Source organism: Sturnira hondurensis, unplaced genomic scaffold (genome assembly GCF_014824575.4).
Source record: "Sturnira hondurensis isolate 20B ecotype Veracruz unplaced genomic scaffold, ASM1482457v3 Scaffold0004271, whole genome shotgun sequence".
In the NCBI taxonomy this organism is placed as follows: domain Eukaryota; kingdom Metazoa; phylum Chordata; class Mammalia; order Chiroptera; family Phyllostomidae; genus Sturnira; species Sturnira hondurensis.
In genome coordinates, this window is record NW_028076902.1 from 8,471,849 (window position 1) to 8,494,144 (window position 22,296).

At 48.6% G+C, this 22,296-nt stretch overlaps 2 protein-coding genes across 6 annotated transcripts in view; one reads left to right on the top strand and one right to left on the bottom strand.

Annotated features, from left to right (window-relative positions):
* Positions 1 to 4,739, top strand: part of SLC22A23 (solute carrier family 22 member 23) — a 177,205-nt gene extending 172,466 nt beyond the window's left edge. For both annotated transcript variants that reach the window (XM_037045415.1, XM_037045416.1), the window contains one exon: positions 652 to 4,739. In XM_037045415.1, coding sequence (XP_036901310.1) covers positions 652 to 1,033 — 382 coding nt within the window. In that variant the 3' untranslated portion in view covers positions 1,034 to 4,739. The remainder of the gene's footprint in view (positions 1 to 651) is intronic.
* Positions 4,740 to 6,215: 1,476 nt separating this feature from the next.
* On the bottom strand, positions 6,216 to 15,084 carry PSMG4 (proteasome assembly chaperone 4). 4 transcript variants are annotated; one of them, XR_005066381.1, is made up of 5 exons: positions 14,810 to 15,084; positions 10,064 to 10,147; positions 9,562 to 9,637; positions 9,274 to 9,392; positions 6,329 to 6,418 (listed from the first exon to the last, which is right to left on the bottom strand). XR_005066381.1 is itself a non-coding variant. In XM_037045418.1 (4 exons), the coding sequence occupies exons 1-4, from the start codon at positions 14,981 to 14,983 to the stop codon at positions 6,297 to 6,299; spliced, it is 456 nt and encodes a 151-aa protein (XP_036901313.1). In that variant the 5' UTR covers positions 14,984 to 15,076; the 3' UTR covers positions 6,216 to 6,296. The 4 variants fall into 4 exon arrangements, 2 of the variants coding, with proteins under 2 accessions (XP_036901313.1, XP_036901314.1); XM_037045418.1 differs by lacking the exon at positions 9,274 to 9,392 and having other exon boundaries at positions 6,216 to 6,418; positions 14,810 to 15,076; XR_005066382.1 differs by lacking the exon at positions 10,064 to 10,147 and having other exon boundaries at positions 14,810 to 15,074.
* Between the last annotated feature and the right edge of the window lie 7,212 nt (positions 15,085 to 22,296).

Below are 22,296 nucleotides of genomic sequence, written 5' to 3' on the forward strand. Positions count from 1 at the left end.
AGAGGAAGGGGAGGAGAGAGGGAGAGAAATATCAACGTATGGTTGCCTCTCGTGCGGCCCCTGCTGGGAACTGGCCTGCAACCCAGGCATGTGCCCTGATTGGGAATCGAACTGCGATCCTTTGGTTCGCAGGTCCACACTCAATCCACTGAGCTATACTAGCCAGGGCTATTTTTTAAAGATCTTCAAATCTCTCTGATTATGGCAAGGAGGAAGTCTGTTAGTGCTGGTATGTCCTTAACAGCTTCTCTAACCCCTGGTGGTCTTCCAACCCCACACTCACACACACTACCCCTTTTCTAAATGAGGAGCATGAGAGAAACCATGGGAAAATAGCATAATTTAATAATACTTCATGTATATTATTTATGGCCAACCATACTGTTTTCCATTTACAGTGATGTAAGTCAGTGAACCAGAAGTGGTGTGCAGATAAGTGAGCTGAAGGTGGTTTAGGACATCCCACACATGGCAGGCTCCGGTGTGGGGTGGCGCCCAGTGCCCCTGCTTAAGCCAGGATCCCGGGTGTGCCGTGAACTTGCCCTGTGATCCCCATGAAGCTGTGTCCAGACTCTGGGAGCCACTGTGTCCCTGGGTGCTGAGCTGTGGCCCTGGACACTGTCTAACCTTGTGCACTCCACCCTCCTGTAGGTGCGGCGGGCTGGGGCTGGTGCTGGCCAGCGCGGGCTTCGGCATGCTGACAGCGCCCATCATCGAGCTGCACAACCAGAAAGGCTACTTCCTGCACCACATCATCTTCGCCTGCTGCACGCTCATCTGCATCATCTGCATCCTCCTGCTGCCTGAGAGCCGGGACCAGAGCCTGCCCGAGAGCATCTCCAACGGGGAGCACTACACGCGGCAGCCACTCTTGCCACACAAGAAGGGCGAGCAGCCGCTGCTGCTCACCAACGCGGAGCTGAAGGACTACTCAGGCCTCCACGATGCAGCAGCGGCCATGGGGGACGCACTGCCTGACGGCGCCACAGCCAACGGCATGAGGTCCTGTGGCTCTGGGCGCGGCCTGCCCTGAGGGGCTCCTGGGTCCCCAGGGTGGGGTTGCTTATGCGCAGGTTTACAACACATGGCTGCAGCAGGCAAACACCGCGGGGGTGTGGGACCTACCACTGGTATGGGGAATTCTTTCCAAAACTATAAGGATCATGTGTGAGGAGGCAGACTCTTCAGAAATAAGACTTTCTTTTCTGCCATTAAATGTTTGTATTTATTTTGGTCATTTTTACGAGAAGCACTTTATTCCCTCTCCTCTCACTGACCTTGCAATAGATCCTCCTCCTTTGGGAGAGGGACCCAGTCATCCCAGTGCAGCGGCAGGTCTCCCCGAGCAGGTCCACCACAGTCGCCCGCCACCCCCCAAGCAGCCAGGCGCCACCCGCCTTGAGCCGCACCCATGCTGCCTGCGTGTGTGCAGACACCCACCACAGAGCAGGCCCCAACTGATACTTAGACAATGAAATGTAAATGATCAGGTGTTTGCTAGCTAGGGTGTCTGTTCTGGTTTGTAAAGTGTTTTCTGTCTGTAAGGTCAGAGCTTCTGTTACGTGTTTTGGGGGAAAGCAGCTCACAAATATCATTGAAACCAGCTTAGTCTTTCCTTCAAGATCATCATCCTTTGGTACTTCATGCTGGAAATCCTTTGGGGAAAACCTTAAACATGTAATCACGAATCTTAAATAATTAGCGGCAATGTTGCCAGTTTTCTGACCAAGTTTACCTAGTTAAGTTCACAGCTAGCAAATGTGTGGAAGTCTGAGACATGTTAGCATCAATACTCCTTCCTCAGACTTGGCTCCAACAGCAAAGTTTCCTCTTTCACTATCAGCTTTTTTCCCCAGAACTACTTGAAAACGTGGCTACCTTCTGAACTGAAACCAACAGGGTAAGAAGTGATAGACAGCTAAGGCAAACCCACAGGAGGGAGGGGTGCTCTCCCAAACAGGGCCTTTCACGCACACTGGAGCACACATCACGTAGAAATCACCAGCTTGGAGAACTGTCAGCTCTCACTGAATTTCACGATGAGAGACTGTAAAGCCTGTGGGAGCCCATCTCCTTCATGCCTGCCCACGCCTGCTTCCCGCTACTGCTGTCTGCACAGAGGTGGAGCTTAGGGCAGTGAGTGGATGCTCTCCTGTGATCCCAACTGACCTCCTGCCTTTTAGAGCACCAAGACCAATTGAGAGAAAGCAATAACTCATCAAAGTTCAACTCCCATCCCCACTCCCAACATCTGAGAGTTTTCATTGTGTTCATTTGGTCCCACAAGCGAAGGCTTCCTCTGCCCTTTCATGTCAGGCTTTCTCCACCTGTTGAGGGGTGTTTCAGAGGAAACTCAGAGGGCCTCCTCAAGGACACCCAGGGGCCACGGAGAGACAAGCTTCATTGGCATAGGCAGGCACTACCTTGTAGTAATATAGACACCTGATTTTCTTAGACAGTGTGGGTCCTTTCTAAACTTGTCCACCCCTCCCCCCACTTGTGACATGGGCTGTTCTTGCCGAGGAGCTCGTAGTCTCAGGTCTGTGAATCAGGTGCCCTCCACTGACAGTTACTGGAACTCAAAGGGCCTCAAAGGGGGTTGACTTAACTTGCCTTCTCCCCTTCTAGCTTGTCTGTCTTTCTGTCTCCACCCACCACTGTCCTCCAAACCTGGTGGACATCAGTAGGAACTTGCTGGCTTGATAAAAACATGGTGAGAAGAACCAATCGGCGAGCATGTGTGATTCCAGTGAGTAAACCGCACTTTCTCTGTCAAATCAATAGCGCCCGAGATCCCCAGCCTCATCCACGAGCCAGTGCTTAGGAAGGAAGGCCGTCTGGCTAGTCTCCCTGTTCCGGTCCAGCTCATCCTCACCTTCTCTTACCTCTTTTAAGTCACTTTTGTTCCATGTTTCAATGTTAGTCCACCTTTACCTTACTTTCAAAAGGCCTCTCTTTACAAATGTGCAGCCTTTGTGTGCCAAACTTGTGAAATACCTTTTGCCCTTTTTAGAGTATTTGCTACAAAGCCACCTGGCAGCAAGATCCATTAAGTCCAGGGCATGACATATGCAGCAACCAAGCCCCTGGGCAGCAGAGGAAGCTGGGAAGGTCCTGGGCCAGCCCTTGGCTGGGTGTATTTCTGCATGTATCACCCCAGCACCAGGACACCTTTCAGTCCCTTTACTGTCCTGCAGAAGGACTTGTGAGTATTCCCTTGCAGATCAGAGACCTGCTTTAAGAACTGCACTGAAGCTGCAGAGAGCTGCCAATTCTGTCTAGGAAGGTGGAGGCAGGGCACAGCATTTGAAAACTCCTGTTCCAAGTCTCTGATCTCCACCCTAAATGACAAAAACACTGGTCCGACGGAGACAGCACTGTCACTTCAGCAATCAGGACTAACCCACAGATGACAAGAGAAGCTAGCTGTGAGAACAGGGCTCTTGCGACTGAGGTCTAGGATGGGAAATGAAGCCAACCCACTGACAATCAGTAGCTGTTTCTGGGCAGAGGTCCCACAGCTCTTTGCTTCCAGCAGCCTTGACTAGGCTGAGCTCTCATGTTGCTGGTTCAGCTTAAGGCTATCTGAGGCTCTTGAGGAACACCTTTATGAAATATACCCAGAGCAGAAAAGCTTCCCTGTGGGCTGAGCACCATGAAATTCCACACCAAGTGGGCAAGGCATCAAGGACCCACCTGAGACTGATACACGCCCAGTCCTGCCCTGTTCTGCATGGAAGGGGCCGCCGCCAGCTCCCTAGCAGCTGTCGGTCGTGTTTGGACTCCTCAGTCCCATCTCTTTCGTGGTCGGTGGGGAAACAGCTCTCAGGCATCCCAGGTCTGCCCCCCACCCACCTCCTCCCCTGCCCGCGGACAGTCCAGGTGCGCGCTGCGGCCACTTCTCCACCAGCCACACCTGCATCCTGCCTTCCTACCAGGGAGCCGTGATCCCTTTAAATAAAATTATGCACAAATGTGAACACCTGAGGCAGGGCTGCACAGGTCTTCGCTTTGTTTTCCAGAAGTCAGTAACTCTTACCAAATACCTGAGAGTACGAGCACCCAAGACAAGAAAAAGTTTTTCTGTACAGGAAAAAGTTTTAATATTTTTGTTTTCCAAAAGGGGGTAATTACTTGCAACTAGAAGGGGATGGTAAGTTGTTTTGGCCACAGACCAGAAAGTAAAAATAAACCTCGTAAAGGAAGTATCGCACTCAAACAATACCACTTCCTAGAGCCAAACAAGAAATGACTGAAGTGCCATTAAACGAATTGTGACCATCGCGTTGCCCGGCCCCTAGGTGGCGCATGGGGCACGCACGTGCTGGGGAAGGCCCACACTTCACTTCCAAGTACTCCTTGCTTTGCTGTGTCGTTTTGGGAAAGCAGCAGTGTGTTACGTCTAGTGGGAACACTTCCCTCTGTCCTTCCTGCCACCCCACACTTGAGGTTTCTAGTCAGACCACGTTACTGTACATGTCATCCGGGATCAATCTGGAGGTGCTCATTCACAGCACAAGCCTAAATCGAGTTCTGAACTGTGTTGTTCAAAGCTAAATGTCTGCATGATGTCACATCTGTTGTACCTTTGGGAAAAATTTGTATGTATATGTACAGAAATAAAAATGTTGCCCCATTAACAAATTTCCTCTGGAATGTCTTCCCTACCTCATCTGATGGTATCCAATGAAGGGCATTTCACAACCATTGACTACAAGTAATAAAAAACTCTCTACTCAGATCTTGCTGTGTCCCTGTTTTAGCGCCTCTGTAAACTGAGACTCACTCAGCCTGGGAACAGGGGTGGCCTCTCATCTGCTGGCAGAGGGCCAGCCGTAAAGGCAGGCAGAGGCGGAGACAGGTTCAAAAACAAACTGTCCATTTAGAACCATTCTCAGGCCGTCAGTAAGTCTGAGTCCCCTTCCTGTGTGCGCATGTCCTGCTGATCGTGGCCTGCAAGTCCTAGAGAAGTCGAGAAACAACTGTCTCAACTTGTGATTCTGTGAGGGAAGACTGGCAACCCACAACACTCTTTAATGTAGTGTTTTTTTAAGAAGAAAACAATGTGTCTTTAATAAAGTTTTATACCAAACTCTTCTCTCCATAGCCCTGGTTTTGTGTTACTTCCTCTTCCTAGAGAGGTGCCCACTGTGCTGCCAAGCGCTGATGAGGCTGCCCGAGACCTCGGAGACCGGCACAGAGGCCCGCTAAGGAGGGAGGCTCCTAAACCCCCAACCTACTCTTCTGAAATGCCTCTGTGCCCTGGCCAAAGTGTCACCACTCCTGGCTGCTTACCACCAGCTCAATGCCTTTCACCACCACATGGAAGTGTTACAAAGACCTCAACTATCTACTTCTAGTAACGAACAGGGTCCAGGTGGACCCCAAAGATTACAAAGTTCTGACAGTGGTCCTCAACATGCCTGTGCTGAGAAGCACCCACCCCGCCAGTGCCGGGGCCCAGGCCACCTGGGTCTCTGGGAAAAGGTGTCACGTGGGCAGTCTGTGAAAACTCTCCAAGAGATTCAAATGTGACGCCAAGGTTAGAAGCCATTGACCCATGAAACACTGGGTTTTGAAGAAATAAGTGGAAAAGAAAGTGTAGCATTTGGTATTCAAAAGATTAGAATCTACTGCAAGTGGTAAACAGAAAAACCTAAGAATTAAAGATGACTTGGAACTTGGGGAAAAAAGACAAGGAAGGAAAAAAAGACAGGAAGAGCAAGCATCTGGACCTACAACATAGATAAAACCATAATGACATTGTACCTGCCACAGCACTTCGGGTTGGCAAAGCATTTCTGTGTACTTCATCCTAAAAATAACCCAGCAGAGTGAAGACTACCTCATTCTATAGGTGATAAAACGGTCCAAAGAAGTTGGAGATTTCACCAAGACCACAGGTCTCGTGAGCCACGAGGAGAGGGGATCCAACCGGCCTAAGGGAGAACACGGCCAGGGAAGGGCTCATCACCTCGGTTTTTACTGGGAGTGGACACAACGAGAGTTAGGACTGATCTACCCCGCGGTCCCAACGCAGCCCGGGCTAGCTCCTTTGCTCCATCACTGAGCAGTCGCAAGGAAACTACCGCCCCTTCTGCTTTCCTCCTTCCCCAGCTGGATCGATTATAGCCCGTTGGCCCACAGTCTGTTGAGGGGAAGAAGGAAAATTAGTAAGATTAATACTTTAAAAACAACATGTAAACACATTAAAGTGGTGACAAACAGTGAAACTCAATTCCTTTATTTAAACATATATGGTACATAAGTTACAAATCCTTACTTCAGCCACTCAGCTAGAATTTTTCGGGAAAAGCCTCCATTTCTTCCTTGATTCTGTTTTCTACAAGTAATGCGAAGTTACTGTCTGCATTCTGCAGGTTATAGCTGACAAACACCTGCTTGTTGGTCTTCCTGGCTAAAACAAGAAAACACAGACACAGCCATGACTAGGATACCTGGTGATTCTGTGTCTCAGGCCTGCCTTGTAGCTGAGATGTAACTGGAAAAAGACAATGGGCTTTCAAGGAGCGAAGGAAGTTCTCATTTTTATGACTTCACAGGCAGCTGCTGCAAATGCAGACTAAGATCACTGGACCCTACCTAAGTCTCTAGAGCGGTGGTTCTTAAAGGCAAGTCCCCTCCTCGGCAGCATCCACGGGGAAGTCGTTACAGATAGACGTTCTCGGGCCCCACTGCCCGGGACAACCAATCAGAAAGCCTGGGGTTGGGGCCTGCAATCCACGCCCACGCGAGCTCCAGGGGATCTGGATCCGACACATAAGAACCACTGCTCTACACATACTATCGGCTTGTTTCACTTTTCAGAAAACATGGACAATATTCAAGTATTTAAAATAAAATATCAGCATTCTCCTTCAGTACCAGCCTCTCTACCAATTCCTAGAGATAACCCACTTCTCATTTCTGTGCATAGAGACACACACACACATCCATACACATTTGTGTGGGCACATGCGCACACACACCCAAATGTCTAATTTTCAACTTGACAGTGAATGTACGTTAGCCCCTTTCTACAGAACCAGCAATAGCTAAGGGGTACCACTTCAACTACAGAAATCCAAATGAAAGACGACACACACCTTCTGAAGGCATGTCGGGCAGCCAGCCCGAGGCAGTTAAATACTGTGACTGCACCGGCACTGGGGCCTCCTCCCTCAGCCACACGCCACACACACAGCAGGTGCGGTTCCTCCCCCAACAAAGCCCCCCTCCCACCCCCAGGACTTCAGGTGACCACACTAACCCCAGTATCGAGGACAAAAAAGCTGATGAGGGGTGAGGCTGGTGCCTGTGAACTCATGCCCACTCAGCCTGCCCCCCTGTCCCGAAGGCGAGGCCACTCTGATGCCAATCACTCCACTTGCTAGGACAGGGTCTTACAAGGAGCAAACTGTATGTGCCTGCATCACCCACCCAGCAGTCCCAGCTGTGGCCTCCAGAGTCACGCACAGAAAGGGGTTTCCATTCACACCACAGCCTCCAAAGCTTCCAGGGTCACTCTGAACCCCCTAGATCATCTCTTTCCCGACTTTTCCCACCTTCCATGGAAGATGCTGTTCGGAACACAGCTGTCTTCCCATCACCCCTTCCAGACAACTGACAATGGTTAATAATTCGATTTCAACCAATTTGCATAATAATACACTTTTAACAGCAGAGGCTGCACTGGACTGCCCCTGTGTGGTGTAAGCCTTTGGTAATGTCGGCGGCCACGTCCCACCACTGACTTTTCAAGCTTTTTCCATGTGCCCATCCTTATTGGGCAACAGAGAGCTGCCAGTTTGTGCTAATACAGGCAAGATGGAACCTTCATTAATATTTAAATTTAATAAAATGATCAGGATATTATTTTTTGTCTGTTTTGTTTCAATTAATGTAGATTATTATAAATTGATGTAAACATGTCAGAAAAATGTTAATTTTAAAAAGCACCCATATTTGCACAAAACACACACACACAAAAAAACAGTTCTTTACATACAAACTAGGCATCCACACTCAGGACACCCGCGAGGCCACCTTCCTTTCCAGGTCAGGAGCAACTCACTCGAAGCACACCCCGCGATCCCCGCCCCCGCAGCAGCAGGGCCTGCCAGCCACCTGCTCTAGAACTACAAGCAGCCCCGTCTCTTCACGGGACCAGGCAGGGCACACGACAGTCTGTACGACAAAGCAGGGTCACCCCTGAAAGACTGGCAACCCACCGTGGAGCACGCGGTAGCAGCTGCACCTCAGACTCACCTTCACGTGGTTTGGAGAAAACAATGATGTGAACATAAGGAGTGATGACAACCGGGAGTTTGGGTGCAGGCTGAGCAGGGACTCTTTGTACCCTTTTATGCAACTTCTCCATAAATTCAAAATTGCTTCCTAATAAGAAGTTACCAAACAACGCACTAAGCAGGTTTCTCTAATTTCAGGCTAAAGAAACACTGGCGGATGGTGCTGGAGAGCTGCTGCGGGAGGCCCCCCCCCCATCCCCACTCCACCCTCACACACAGCTCAGCTCAGCAGGTCTGGCATGACCTGCCCTCAACCTGACCGTGACCCACGCTCCCCGTGAACTGCGTGAGTGCATTCCACAGTGACTGACACACACATTCCAAGGATCAGGGATCACACGGACAGGATTTCAACATAACTACTGGACAAAATATAGGGGCTGGGCCTTGTTCACCGTACACCCCCAGCACCACGACACCCAGCCTCTGTGCCTGGCTCTAACTGAACAGGCCGCGAACACTGGTGGCCACGGAGACTGAAAAGGAGACAGAGATGCCCTAGTTATTTTGAGAACTGAATGAGCTGCCAAGCAGGAGTGTCCTGGATGAAGTGTGTCTTCTCAGAGAGTAGCTGGCAGAGAGAGGGTGCACGGTCCCAGGCCCCTGCATGCCCTGTGATGACAGGTGACTGCACCCACTGGCCAAGGGCAGAACACACGCTGCTCTTACCTGAACTGCCTGGATATTTACAAGAAGTGAGTGAGTGGGGCGTAGGGGATGGTGGGCCCTTCAACCTTATGTTCTTGCTTAACACTCACTCGGTGCCACATGCAGACCAGACCAGCCTCCCTTCTGAATTCTGAATATTACAGGGAGTGAAGGACAGTCCCTCGTGCGCAGTGCTGGCAATCTCCTCCACAGGCTCCACTGAATTCCCAAAAGGCCCAGGCACACCGCAGCCACGGCCCACTGTGTGCTGTGAGCATCGTTCACACTGTCCTCCTGCGAGGAGTGATGTGCTCACAGAAGGGAGCTACAGCACCTGTCCCCCTCATCGGCTTGGACAGCAGCCAAGGCACAACATGGGAGTCTCCTAGGAACGTGCTGGCAGTGGTGACACCGTGTGGGCGTGGATGTGCCCTCCTAAAGAAGACACAATACACAACTGTCTGGGCTTACCCCATGGTGACGAGTTGATTTATCTCCCAGTGTAGTGTAAGACTCTTTATTTCTAAAGTGACTTGCCTCACGGTCCCATCCAACAGCGAGGCCCCATCTGGTCGCTCTTGCAGCACCTGCCATGGGTACGTACCTAAGCGCTGGGCAAGGCCAGTGGAGGTTGTGTCAGAAGTGTCTCCAAGGAGGGAGGTAGACACGGGGATGGAATCCTAAAAGGAAAACAGAAAATGCAATGCCACTTCTCCATCAGTCAGACTTCTGTTGCTTCTCATTCTTCAGCCTCTGCTGCTTCAGGAAGGTGACAGTGGCAGGTCCTGGGGGGTTACACAGATTTACGAAGGGAAAGGTCTGGCATCTGTGTCAACAGACAGGTAGGTTGACCCTCTGAGACATAGGAGGTCACCTGAAGCTGGAATCCCAGTGCCGTCAATAAGGTCTCAGAGTTATTCCGCGTAAAGGGCTTGTTTTAGCGTGGGAAACTCCAAAGCGTGCTGAAGGGCAACGTGACAACCAAGGGAGAAGCCAACGATATCATTAAGGCCCCCACAAAAAGAAAGCTACCGGAGTCTGGGTGCCCAGTGCCTCCAGGTCGCTCCACCCGGGTGGGCCTGCAGTGGAGAAGGGCGCCGCCTAATCTCTGCTTCCGGACCAGGAAGAGAACACAGGGCTCCATCCCTTAGGGATATCTGGGCTCTTCCAGGCCAACGAAGGCCCCATGGCTTTGCAAAAGGGCCCCAGCCATCGACATCGAAATAACGAAAATAAAAACTTTGGAATACGCCAGTCAATTCTCATTTCAGCTAAGAAGCAATAAAATTAAAGATAAACAAAAGTAGCCCTTCTGAAATCTAGAGATAATCTTACTTCCAATTGCTTTGAAAGTACTCCCCCTTACCATTAATAAGGCCCAGCTTAAAAGGAAAAAACCCACTAACTTCTATAACATGGCCAACATTGCTTTTGCTGAGAGCAGAGCACAGATCAGAGAGGCCCCTTAGCTCCTAAGGGTTCAAAATTGCCTCCGATGAGAGAGAATTCATTTAGGTCTATAAAAATGATAAGAACAAAAGCATTTACTACATGCTTTTTTCTTGAAAAAGATACAAAAATATGATCTTAATTAATTAACTTGCTTTTTATAGATTCCAAATTCCACATTTTAACCGCTAACAGTATTTTACAGTTAAACCTCCTAAAAACAGAAAATATATCTTAACAGAGTAAACAAACAAAACTAAAACCCCCATATTGTTACACTGTTAAAAACTTTATTAGTGTGATTTCTGAAATCACACATCGGGCTGGTCTCCCGGGTAGACAAAGGCCTAGGAGGCTGACTGTGGCCAGAGGACCACCTTCCACTGACCCCGTGGGCCAGGCACACCCTAGATTATCTGAGCACACAGGGTCCCACACCCCCCTTGCCTGGGCCCTGCATCATCCTACTTCTGCAGCTGTTCTTGGTGCCACAAACAGACTTGCTTGATATGAGGCGAGCAAGACGGAAGAGCAGCCCAGTGGTCTGGTTTTGTTCTACGTGGTCTAGTCTCACACAGAGGTTTGGAGAAGGGAGGAGGAAGGAGACCGCACAGACCCTTCAGTGCCGTACTCCACTCGGGCCAGCCAACTTTTTCTAAGAAGGGCCAGGCAGTAAACAGTTTAGTTTTTATGAATTATCAGGTCCAACAGCAACTGCTCAACTCTGCTATCAAAGTGCAAAAGCTGTGACAGACCCTACTAAAAGGATGGGCATAGCTGTGTTCCCATAATACCTTTTCACAAAAGTAGCCGTGAGCCAGCCCCCAGGCCACAGGAATCCTTGTTTTCCTGCCTTAAGCTTTGGCCTGCACCTCTTCTCTCCAGCTGGCCGAGTCCTCTGCCCCTGGAGGGCCAAGTCTAGGCACACTGGCCAATCAGGCGGAACGGTTCCTTTTCCTGCCCCAATCTCATCTGTAAGGTGACTTTCCAGTTGAGAAAATACACCCTACTAAAAGCTATGACTACCAAGTGGTCAGACCACCAAAGCCACCCACAGGAGGAACACTGAAACTAATTCAAAGAATCAATACCTGGTCTTACCAGTGAGCAGCAGCTCTGGGGCCCAGGTGGCCTGCGGCCTTACGCATGGTCCATGAGTCCACCTTAAGGTTATGAAAGAAGCTGAGGTGACTGCAGGGTGCCATGACCTCCAAACATACAGCCTGCCCATAACTGACCCCCACTGCCAGGCCTTCTTCCTCTCCTCCACTGAAAGAAGACCAGGAACTGCCACCTGCCCTAAGGCCCACCTATTGTTACCCACTGGAAAATAAAAGAAAACACACCCAGAAAAAGCACAGCAAGAGGGGAAAAGGCATATGAGGACAGCCAGAAGGGAAGAGGGACACTGTGTGAGGACATCCAGAAGTGCCATTCACAGGCTGTATCCTTCACAAAGCTCTGCCCAGGTCCTGCCTCCTGGCTCACTCCTCTGATTTCCCACCATCCCTGGGGCCCCTCAGAGACTACAGTCCTTACTGCCTGACGGCTGCAGGTTACTGGCAATCCTCCCTAGCAAATGGGGAGTTCCCTGAAGGTTGCTCACTTACTCATTCAACAAGGATTTAATGAGCAGCTTGTCAGGCACTAGGGATACCAAACCTCATAAAACAGACAAACATCACCACTGACAATAAACTGCAGAGGGCGCAACTGCTGGGGTCTGCCAGTGTGCTATAGCAGCCAAGAGGCCAGTGGGTGGACAGGGAGGAGGCCACGGACAAGGCAGCTCTTCCAGGGGATAGGGCCTGGAGGGTCACTGTCAAGTCTCCGGACTGTACTCAAGTTTCTCTGTTTAAAGGTGTGGAGTAAAGGAATGACAGCATCTAACTGCAGTCTGCTGCCCCATGAAGAACTCACCATAAGACACTACTATGGATTAAACTGTGTCTCCTCCAAAAAGATATGTCCATGTCCTAACCCATAGTACCTGTGAATGGTAACTTCATTTAGAAATAAGGTCTTTGTAGAAATAATTAAAATGTGTCTTACAGACCACTCTGCCTGGTTTTAGGAATTGTATCTTAACCCCTTGTGGCTAAGGGTGAGGGACGACCTTTGGAGTACCAGCCCCAGGAGACAAAGCTTGTCTCTGGTAGCAAATGCTGCCTCAGTTTCCTCTCCCTACCCCCAAAGCTTGGTAGGAAGTCAATGACAGGTAAGACCCCTCACAGCGGGGGGCAACCTAAGCCAGACTTGATCACTTGGGAGGCCTTCATGGAAGGACTTGGGGGGCTGCAACAAAGAGCGAGCAATGGACTCTCACCCCACCCCCCCACCCCTGCTTTGACATAGCATGAGTTCCCTTGTTCTCTGGGAGAAGTGCTTCCTGGCTCTAATCCCCTTAAGTCTGAATACCAGATGGGGAGAGGTGCAGCTCCTTGCCTTGCTACAGCATGTCCTGGGGGAAAATCTGGCATCCCAAAGACTTCCTGATAATCCTGTAAAATCTGCTCTGCTAAGAGTGCTTTCATTCATATGTTAAGGGTCCGAGCAGGAAACCCTAAAACTCTGTTCCTGACAGACTTGGACTCATAGTAAGCCCTCAGATTTCTTTGAAATACTATCTACTGTTTCATCCTTGCCACCCTGTATTCCTGTGTATTAGAACCCAATAAAAGCCCTGGAGGTGGGGGCTCGAGGCCTTTTTTCCTCGGAGAAACTGGCTGCTGCTGGCCTTTGTCTCCCCTGAGAAACTGGCCATCCCTCCTCCCCAAGCAGATCACGTCATATCTCTGTCATATTCATTCTCATCCATGGCACTCAGGGGGACTTGCGAGGAAGTCATCCCCACAAATGTTAAGATGAGGTGATACTGGAGTAGCACGGACCCTTACTTTACTACGACTGATGCCCTTGTAAGCATGGAAGACACGCACAGACAGAAACACTAAGAGAAAAAGGCCATGTGACATCAGAAACAGAGACTTAAGTGATGAAGCTGCAAGCCACAGAACACCACAGACTGCCAGCAACACCAAAGAGGCACAGATGATTTCTCCCTCAGCCTCGAGAATGAACTGGCCCTGGCAACACCTTGATTTCAGATTTCTGGCGTCTAGAACTGAGAGAGAGCAAATCTGTTGCTTTAAGCCACCCAGTTTGTGAAACTATTACAGCAGCTCTAAGAAACTAATACAGAAAGCAAAGTGGGGAATCAGCCAGAGGAAAGATGCCACAAGCCTAGCCCAGGCTGGCAGACCTTAAGAAGGTGAGAGGTGACTGGATTCTGTGTATTTTTTAGAAGTATTGTTGACATACAGTATCATTACTTCTGGAAGTATAACGTAGTAACTCTATATCTGTATACCTTAAGCATGATCACCACAGTAAGTCTCATTACATCCCCATGACTTATTTATTATATAACTGAAAATTTTTACCTCTTATTCCTCTTCACCTTTTTTCATCTATCCCTCCGCTCCATTCCCCTCTGACAACCACCAGTTTGTATGGATAAGTCTGCTTCTGTTTTGTGCTGTTTGTTATTTTTTTGGTGGTTTCCTTCTGTTGTTGTTCCACATAAGTGAAATCTTACGGTATTTGTCTTTCTCTCTTTGACTTATTTCACTGAACTTTGACTCGCATTATGTTTTGAGTGAAGGCAGTGCTCAGAGATTCACCGCCATTGGGCGTGTGGGTGAACAGTATCAAGGATGACTCCTAGGTTGCAGTGGAGTCACTATAACAGAGCTGTGAGAGGAGTAGGTTTAAAGGAATGGGTCAAGAGTTTGGTCTTGAAATGTCTATTATGAGATGCCTATTAGGTTTCCAAGTAAAGACACAGGAGTCTGAAATTCAGGAAAGAGATCTGTTCTGGAAACATAGATAAATGGTAGGGTCAATACAGATAGAACATGAAAACTAAATAGATGCCATCCCCCAGAATGCAAGTGTGACTGGAGAACAGCGATCCCATGATAAAGCCTCGGGACACTCCGACTACAGAGATGGGAGAGATGGGAGAGAGCAGGGTGGCGGGAGAGGGACCCGCCTGAGGTCCCACGTACTGGCCTGAGAGTACACAGCTCCCCTCACGTGGTGCAAATTCCGACCGACCCCCATTCCCTAACACATCGCAGGACGCGCTCTGGAGAGCTACGAGGGCCCCCTAAGCCCAAAGGACTTGAGGGCCACGCCCGCGCACCTAGCAAAACCCAACCCGCGGTCTCTCCAGCGGGCACCACGCACGCGCCTTGAGGCTCCCGCCAGCGCCCAGACCCCCACCCCCACCCCGCATTGGCCCGGCCGCCTAGGGACCGCGCACCCCACCGTGTTCCAGCCACTGTCTCCAGTCTTCCCCTTCCACCCTCCCAGCAGCCCAAGCCCGGGCCGGTACTCACGTAGCGACTGCACATGGCCACGGCGAGGTTGCGCAGGTGCGGCGTGGCTCCCACCCACAGGAAAAGCGAGTCCGTCAGCCGCATAACGTGGAAGTGGACCAGCTGCTCCCACAGCCTCGCGCTGAAGTTGTGCAGGGAGACAGCCCCACCCGCAGCGGCCTGCGGTCCCTCCATGTAAGCCTCCCGGCGCCAGCCCACCTGCGCAGCTTCCCGGTCCGGCTGCAGTCGGCCGGTCGGGCTAGACCTGAGCAGGAGAGCGCCGAGCAACCGAGCGCGCTTTCGCTTTCGGTCCGGGGGAAGTGGGTGGGGCCTGGGGTGGAAGTGAGCGGGGCCCAGGAGTAGCGGGGCCGGGCAGCTGGCAGTGGCGCTGAACGCTAGAGCTTTGGACTCGCTTTATCGCTGGCCTTTTCCCGCGCTCCAGTAAGAGTTTAGACGCGGAGGAGAAACCTGCTCTTGTTATTTACTGGCAGAACTCACCTCGGGGAGCCCACCGGCACCAGGCAGAACCCACCCTCACTGTTCCCTTCCTCTCCCACCCCAGTTCCTAAAGATATTAGGGCTCACGTAGTGGCGCTGTAGCAACACTGATGTCCCAGGTCGGGACACGCCCTAAAAAGACAATCTTGTTTTCAGCATTCTGAGAGCACCCGCCTCCCATCGTACCATTTTGGGTTTGGCTTACCAAAACCCTCCTAGTAGCCCTGCAACTCCAGGAAAACCTTGGAACTAACCTTAAGAATGGCAACGATATTGGGAGAAAGCCTATGAAAATGAAAATTGCGTCGACTAGATTGTCAGGGAAATAGGGTAGGTAGACCCTATTTCGACATCGGACACCTTGCCCCCCAAGCTGCAATTGTGTATAAGCCTGGGCCTTGGGCTAATGTTTTAACCTCTCTGAGACTGTCTCCTCATCTACACAATGGACATAAGAATAGGAATGTCTCAAAGGAGTGGAAAGGATTATGAGCAAATAGATTGAAAGTGCAGTGAATGCTGGCCATTATTATCCCAGCTGAGGGACCCTTTAAATTTAGTCACTTTGAGACACTAGAGAGTTGAAATAAGTAAGCCTTCAGTATACTAACAATGAATGTTTGCAAAAAAAAAAAAAAAGGAAAGAAAGAAAGAAGAAAAGAAGGAAGGAAGATTTGTGAAAGCAAATAGGGCCCAATTTGTCAGATTCTGTTACAACTGAGTGTTGGAATTTAAGTCCCAATTACCACATCTTTAAGAGATTTTAAAGTACGTCTAAGTTAAGTAACTTAAAATTTTAAAGGTGTAAGTATTTTTATAGCTTTTTTTGATTCGCTAATTTTAATGATTCAATGATACAGTTAATTTTCAGTTCAATTTCAATTGTTTAAATAGCTTTAAGGTATAATTGACATACAATAACTGCACGTATTTAAAGTATACAAATCGAAGTTCTGACACATATATAACCCATGAAACCGTGGCTGCAATCAAAACAGCAAACATGTTCGCCACCCGAAGCTTTCCTTAAGCCCCTCCCCAACAACTCATCTGTATTTTGTTATTACAGATTTGTTTACATTGTCTAGAGTTTTATATAAGTGGAATACAGTATATACAATATTTTTGACGCAGACACCAGCCCACAGTGTCTGCAGCATTATGGATGAGACGAAATAAAGTCCCATGGACTACCAAGTCCTGTGGAGGAAAAGTAACGTCACAACTTCTCTCTCAAAGGGAGAGCCAGCCTCGGAGCACCTAGACCACCCTCTCAAGAGGAGAGCACCTCGACCCTTGCCTTGATAGGCTTTTATTGGGTACGGGTAAAGCTCATTAATCATTGTCTGACAGTAAGGATCAAACAATAGATAACATACAAAGAACTCTGAGGGCCTATTTTGAGTCAGGGTAGATAGTTAAAGTTGCCATAAAACTTTGGGGAACAAACTCACTTCCTGCTTGGACCCCTATCATTAAATGGAGAGCATTCTAAACAAAGCAGGTTTCACAGGATTTCACATATTCTTTCTTAGGCCTGATCGCCTTAGGGAATCTGCCCTTTCCAGCACAGGGCTGCACTCACCTGCACTCACAGGCATTTTTCAGGCTTAAATCGGGCAGGGGAAGTTGGGCAGCCAAGAAATTAGGAGACTTCTTGCAGACACAATGAGGACTCAGGTTATGACAAAGCCAAGGGGTGAGGGTCCATCACCCCCTTTTGCTACAGCCCCCCAAGTCCTTCCTGTCATTGCCTGATGATGCCTGTCTTAGGTCATTCCTTCCTTGAGGAATCTTACCTGTCATTGGCTAACCAATCAAGCACTGGGAGCCAGGCAGGGTGAAGTAAAAGGAGCAAAGGTGGCACCCTGCCAAGGAGATAAGTTTTGTTTCCTTAGTAGCTTAGGTCTGAAGGTCACTCACTCAGCCTTAGCCATGGGGGAGGTTACAGCTCCTGAAACCAGGCAGGGCACTTACCAACAATTTTTGTCTTTTTCACTCATCGTAATTAGTTTGAGATTCATCTAGGTTGTTGCATGTATGAATATTTCATCCTTCTTTAAGGCTGAGCAGTATTCTATTGCGTGGCTGGCTATATCACTATTTGTTCATTCATTCACATGTTGATGTTCATTTGGGCTATTTCCCATTTGAACATATTACAGTAAAGCTGCTGTAAACATGTGTGCACAAGTAAGTCTTTGTATGGACAGCCCCTCCTCTTGTTTACCTTGAGGACTATTCTCTTCAAGCCCTAACCCAACCCAAGCCCAAGTTCAGCAGATGGCCCTGCTTCTGATTCTACAAAGAAAATGGGAGTTATCAGGCTTGATTTTCTTAATTCCTTGTTCCTCTACTGCAACCCTCATCTTCATCTGATCCCATTCTTACTTTCTTTTGCTCCTCATTACAATAAAAGATGTCAAAGTTAAATGTATCCACCTGTGCTCTGACCCTATCCTTCTCCACATCCTCAAGAGCCTCTTTCCATCAACTGTGGTGGGCTCTGAGGTGTGCCACCTAGATCCCCCTTCAAAAAAGTATTTGTCTCGGCTGCTGGAAGTAGTGTTAGCAGGAAGCTTTCTTCTGTGTCCTCCTTCAGAGTCTGCACGCATGGTAGTCCACACCCAATGACTCAGGGAGGCAGCAGAATAGAGGCCAGGCCATTGTGGCCTAATGCAGGACATCTGGGTTGGACCATTTTCACTCCAGAGTACCCAGAGGGTCAGCTGAAGCTGATTACTATGAGAGTAGTATTCACTTTACACCATCAGAAGAAATCAAGGTGGATGACCAGGAGGTTGAAAATAGTCATCTCAATAAATCTTGTGGCCCCTTGATCAGTTTCTGGACCTGGAACTCAGTAACTGAAGAGGTGGCCAGGTACCCTGCAACACCATGACCAAGTATACAGAGTGTGACTGCCTAACCCTTCCCCAAAGGGCCCAATGGCCATTTACTCAGGTAACAGTACACTAAGGAAATAAGACCCAGATATTTCAAGGCTCAGAGTTGGAATCGAGATCTGGAGATGTGAAGTGTCATCATGGTTCTCTAATCCCTTGGTTCTCTCAGTAGAGTGGGAGCATATGAGGTCCTGGCCAAGGGACCAATGAGTCTGCAGACCCAACTGGACCCATCTGGGGTCATTTGCCTGGTCCCCAAATATATAATTGGAATAGACATACTTGGAAGTTGGCACAATCCTCACATCGGGTCATTGGCCTGTGGGGTAAGAACTATCATCATGGAGAAAGTCAAGTGGTAGACTATGAAATTTCCCCTTTCCCAGCCAAGCAATATTGCATCCGGAGGAGGACTGTGAAAATTAGTGCCACCTTTGAGGCAGCACTCTGATGGAGGCAAGGAAATGAATGCAGCTACTTTAGCCCAACACAGTCAGTATCAACAGCCATGGCCACTCGAGCTCTTCTTGGGTCAACTGAAGCTTTTGGTCTACATCACAACTTTCCTTCTCCCTTCGCCCAATCCTACTTCTTCTCCCTCCCTTCTATAGCTGTCAATTTTGAGAATACTTTCTAGTAAATATTCAAACTAAACTCTGAAAAACACAACCTGGGACAGGGTCCTTCTGTTCTTATCTCACTTTATGCGCTCCCTGAACAATTTCACTCATGGTCATGTATGACTCCACAGGTGGTCTTGATCTTCTTAGAGCCACATGCATACCCAACTGACTGTCATTTCCTAATTGTCCCCCTAGTACCTGGGCACTCAGTGTGTCCATACCCTATCTCATCATCTCTTGCATCTCCTCCTTCCTGGCCCTAAGCCCTTTCCTTTCCCTACATTGGTGAATGGATCACCACTCACTCATTTTCCCATTTGTAATTCAAAGGATCGTCTCTATTACTGCTAACAGGGCTGCCTGTTTATGTCTCCCACATGCCCCCTCCCATCGTCCACACCTGCAGTGCCAGCTTGGTACAGACCTCACCTTTCTCTTGCCTGGACTGACACTATGGCATCCTGACTGGCTTTCTTGCTTCTTGTTTTGCTGGCTTCCAATATATCTTTCTCACTATCTCCAGAGAGCTCTATTTAACAAATAAATTTGCTCTTGTTATTGCCCATAATAAAAAATCTTTCCAAGGTGCTTAGCCTAAACACCTATGCAGGCACACAAGGCCCCTCACCCAGCTGCAGGTCTGCTCACTGCTAGCCCTTCCCTTGCCTGTGACTTTATGCTTTGGCAATACTGGACTCCAAGAGGTGGCTGGAAGCAACTGCCTCCATTTGCCCTGCACACCATTGCCCACGGGTGTCCCTGCCTGGGCCTGCCCTGGACTTACCTACAGGACTTTCCTGGTCCTGAAGTTAGCCCCAACACTACCCCTGAGGAAGCGTTTCCTCCTCATGCAGGTGGGCTGCATGGTCTCCTGGCACTTTATTTTTGCCTCCCACAGAGCGATTTTGTGTAATGGCCTTTGTGCTTGCCCATCCTCCTTCTCAGTAAGCTCCTTAAGAGTAGCTAGGGGTTTTCCATCTTCCGTACAGTGCGAGGCATGCCCCTGCACATAATGGCCATAAAACAATATATTTTTTATTTTTTATTTAATTATTGTTCGAGTACAGTTTTCCATCCCCCACTCCCATCCCAGCCCACCGTGCTCCCACCTCCCTCCCACTTCACCCCCCTTATTTGCTCTCCATGTGTCCTTTATACTAGTTTCTGTGAGTCCCTCCCCTTTTCCCCTGAAATTCTCTCCCCTCTCCCCTCTGGTCCCTGTCAGCCTGTTCTGAATTTCAGTGTCTTTGGCCATATTTTGCTTGCTTGTTTGTTTTGTTGTTTAGCTTCCTGTTAAAGGTGAGATCATATGGTATTTGTCTTTCACTGCCTGGCTTATTTCACTCAGCATAATGCTTTCCAGTTCCATCCATGATGTTGCAAAGGGTAGGAGCTCCTTCTTTCTTTCTGTGGCATAGAATTCCATTGTATATATGTACCATAGTTTTTTGATCCATTCATTTACTGATGGGCATCTAATGGTTGCTTCCAACTCTTGACTATTGTAAATTGTGCTGCTACAACCATTGGGGTGCATAGGTTCTTTTGGATTGGTGTTTTAGGGTTCTTAGGATATAATCCCAGCAGTGGAATTGCTGGGTCAAAAGGCAGGTCTATTTTTTGTTTTCTTAGAAAATTCCATACTGTTTTCCATAGTGGTTGTACCAGTCTGCAATCCCACCAACAGTGAGCTAGGGTCCCCTTTTCCCCACAACCTCTCCAGCACTTGTTGTTTGTTTCTTTGTTTATGATAGCCATTCTGACCGGTGTAAGGTGGTATCTCATGTGGTTTTAATTTGCATCTCTCTGATAGCTGGCAATATTGAGCATCTTTTCATGTGTCTCTGGATCTTCTGTCATAAAACAATATTGATTAATTGGTTGAGTGCTGAGTGAGTAAATGCTAGAAAGATGAATGGTCTCCTCTGGGCCAGAGGCTCTAGGCCTGACTCCACCACTTATTAGCTGTATGTTCTCTTCTAGGTGTCTGTTATCTTAGCTGCAAATTGGGAAGATTGGCTTAGATTATCTCTAAGGTACCTTCCAGAGCTAACACGTTACAAAGACCATATGAGAATGCAGACTAGTAGTCCTCCCTGGCCAGTCCCAAGCAGGAGTATGGTATTCTCCAGGGAACCACTAGGTGGCAGATGGAAGGCGGCAAGCCAGAGGCAGTGCTGCTTCCNCTTCCTGTTAAAGGTGAGATCATATGGTATTTGTCTTTCACTGCCTGGCTTATTTCACTCAGCATAATGCTTTCCAGTTCCATCCATGCTGTTGCAAAGGGTAGGAGCTCCTTCTTTCTTTCTGTGGCATAGAATTCCATTGTATATATGTACCATAGTTTTTTGATCCATTCATTTACTGATGGGCATCTAGGTTGCTTCCAACTCTTGACTATTATAAATTGTGCTGCTACAACCATTGGTGTGCATAGGTTCTTTTGGATTGGTGTTTTAGGGTTCTTAGGATATAATCCCAGCAGTGGAATTGCTGGGTCAAAAGGCAGGTCCATTTTTAGTTTTCTTAGAAAATTCCATACTGTTTTCCATAGTGGTTGTACCAGTCTGCAATCCCACCAACAGTGAGCTAGGGTCCCCCTTTCCCCACAACCTCTCCAGCACTTGTTTGTTTCTTTGTTTATGATAGCCATTCTGACCGGTGTAAGGTGGTATCTCATGTGGTTTTAATTTGCATCTCTCTGATAGCTGGCGATATTGAGCATCTTTTCATGTGTCTCTGGATCCTCTGTCATAAAACAATATTGATTAAGTGGTTGAGTGCTGAGTGAGTAAATGCTAGAAAGATGAATGGTCTCCTCTGGGCTGGAGGCTCTAGGCCTGACTCCACCACTTATTAGCTGTATGCTCCTCTTCTAGGTGTCTGTTATCTTAGCTGCAAATTGGGAAGATTGGCTTAGATTATCTCTAAGGCACCTTCCAGAGCTAATACGTTACAAAGATCATACGAGAGAGAATGCAGACTGGTAGTCCTCCCTGGCCAGTCCCAAGCAGGAGAATGGTATTCTCCAGGGAACCACTAGGTGGCAGATGGAAGGCGGCAAGCCAGAGGCAGTGCTGCTTCCACTTGCAGAAAGCAGGGGGTGAGTTTCTGGGTTCCTGCTCTCAACTAGCAAACTCTGTTGTCAGGAGCAGTCTTTTCTCTAGGCTCTGCACTTTTAGGCTGCTCCAATGAAACAGCAGGTCCTGTTTCTCAAGTGGTGCACAGCCTACAAAATACAAAAGCACCCAGCAACAGATTGCAAAAGAGGCCAGCTTGAAGAGAGGGCAGACGGTCCTGGGTATTTTGATTCATCCCATTCCTATTTGTGCCACCAGTTTGGGTTGTGAGCCTTGTCTCTTTCAAGATAAACCAAGAACTAAATAACTTTATTTTGTTATCCTTACCCAAGGACACGTTTTCATTGCTTTTGTAGAGAGAGAAACACCACTGTGAGAGAGAAGCATTGATTGGTTGCTCC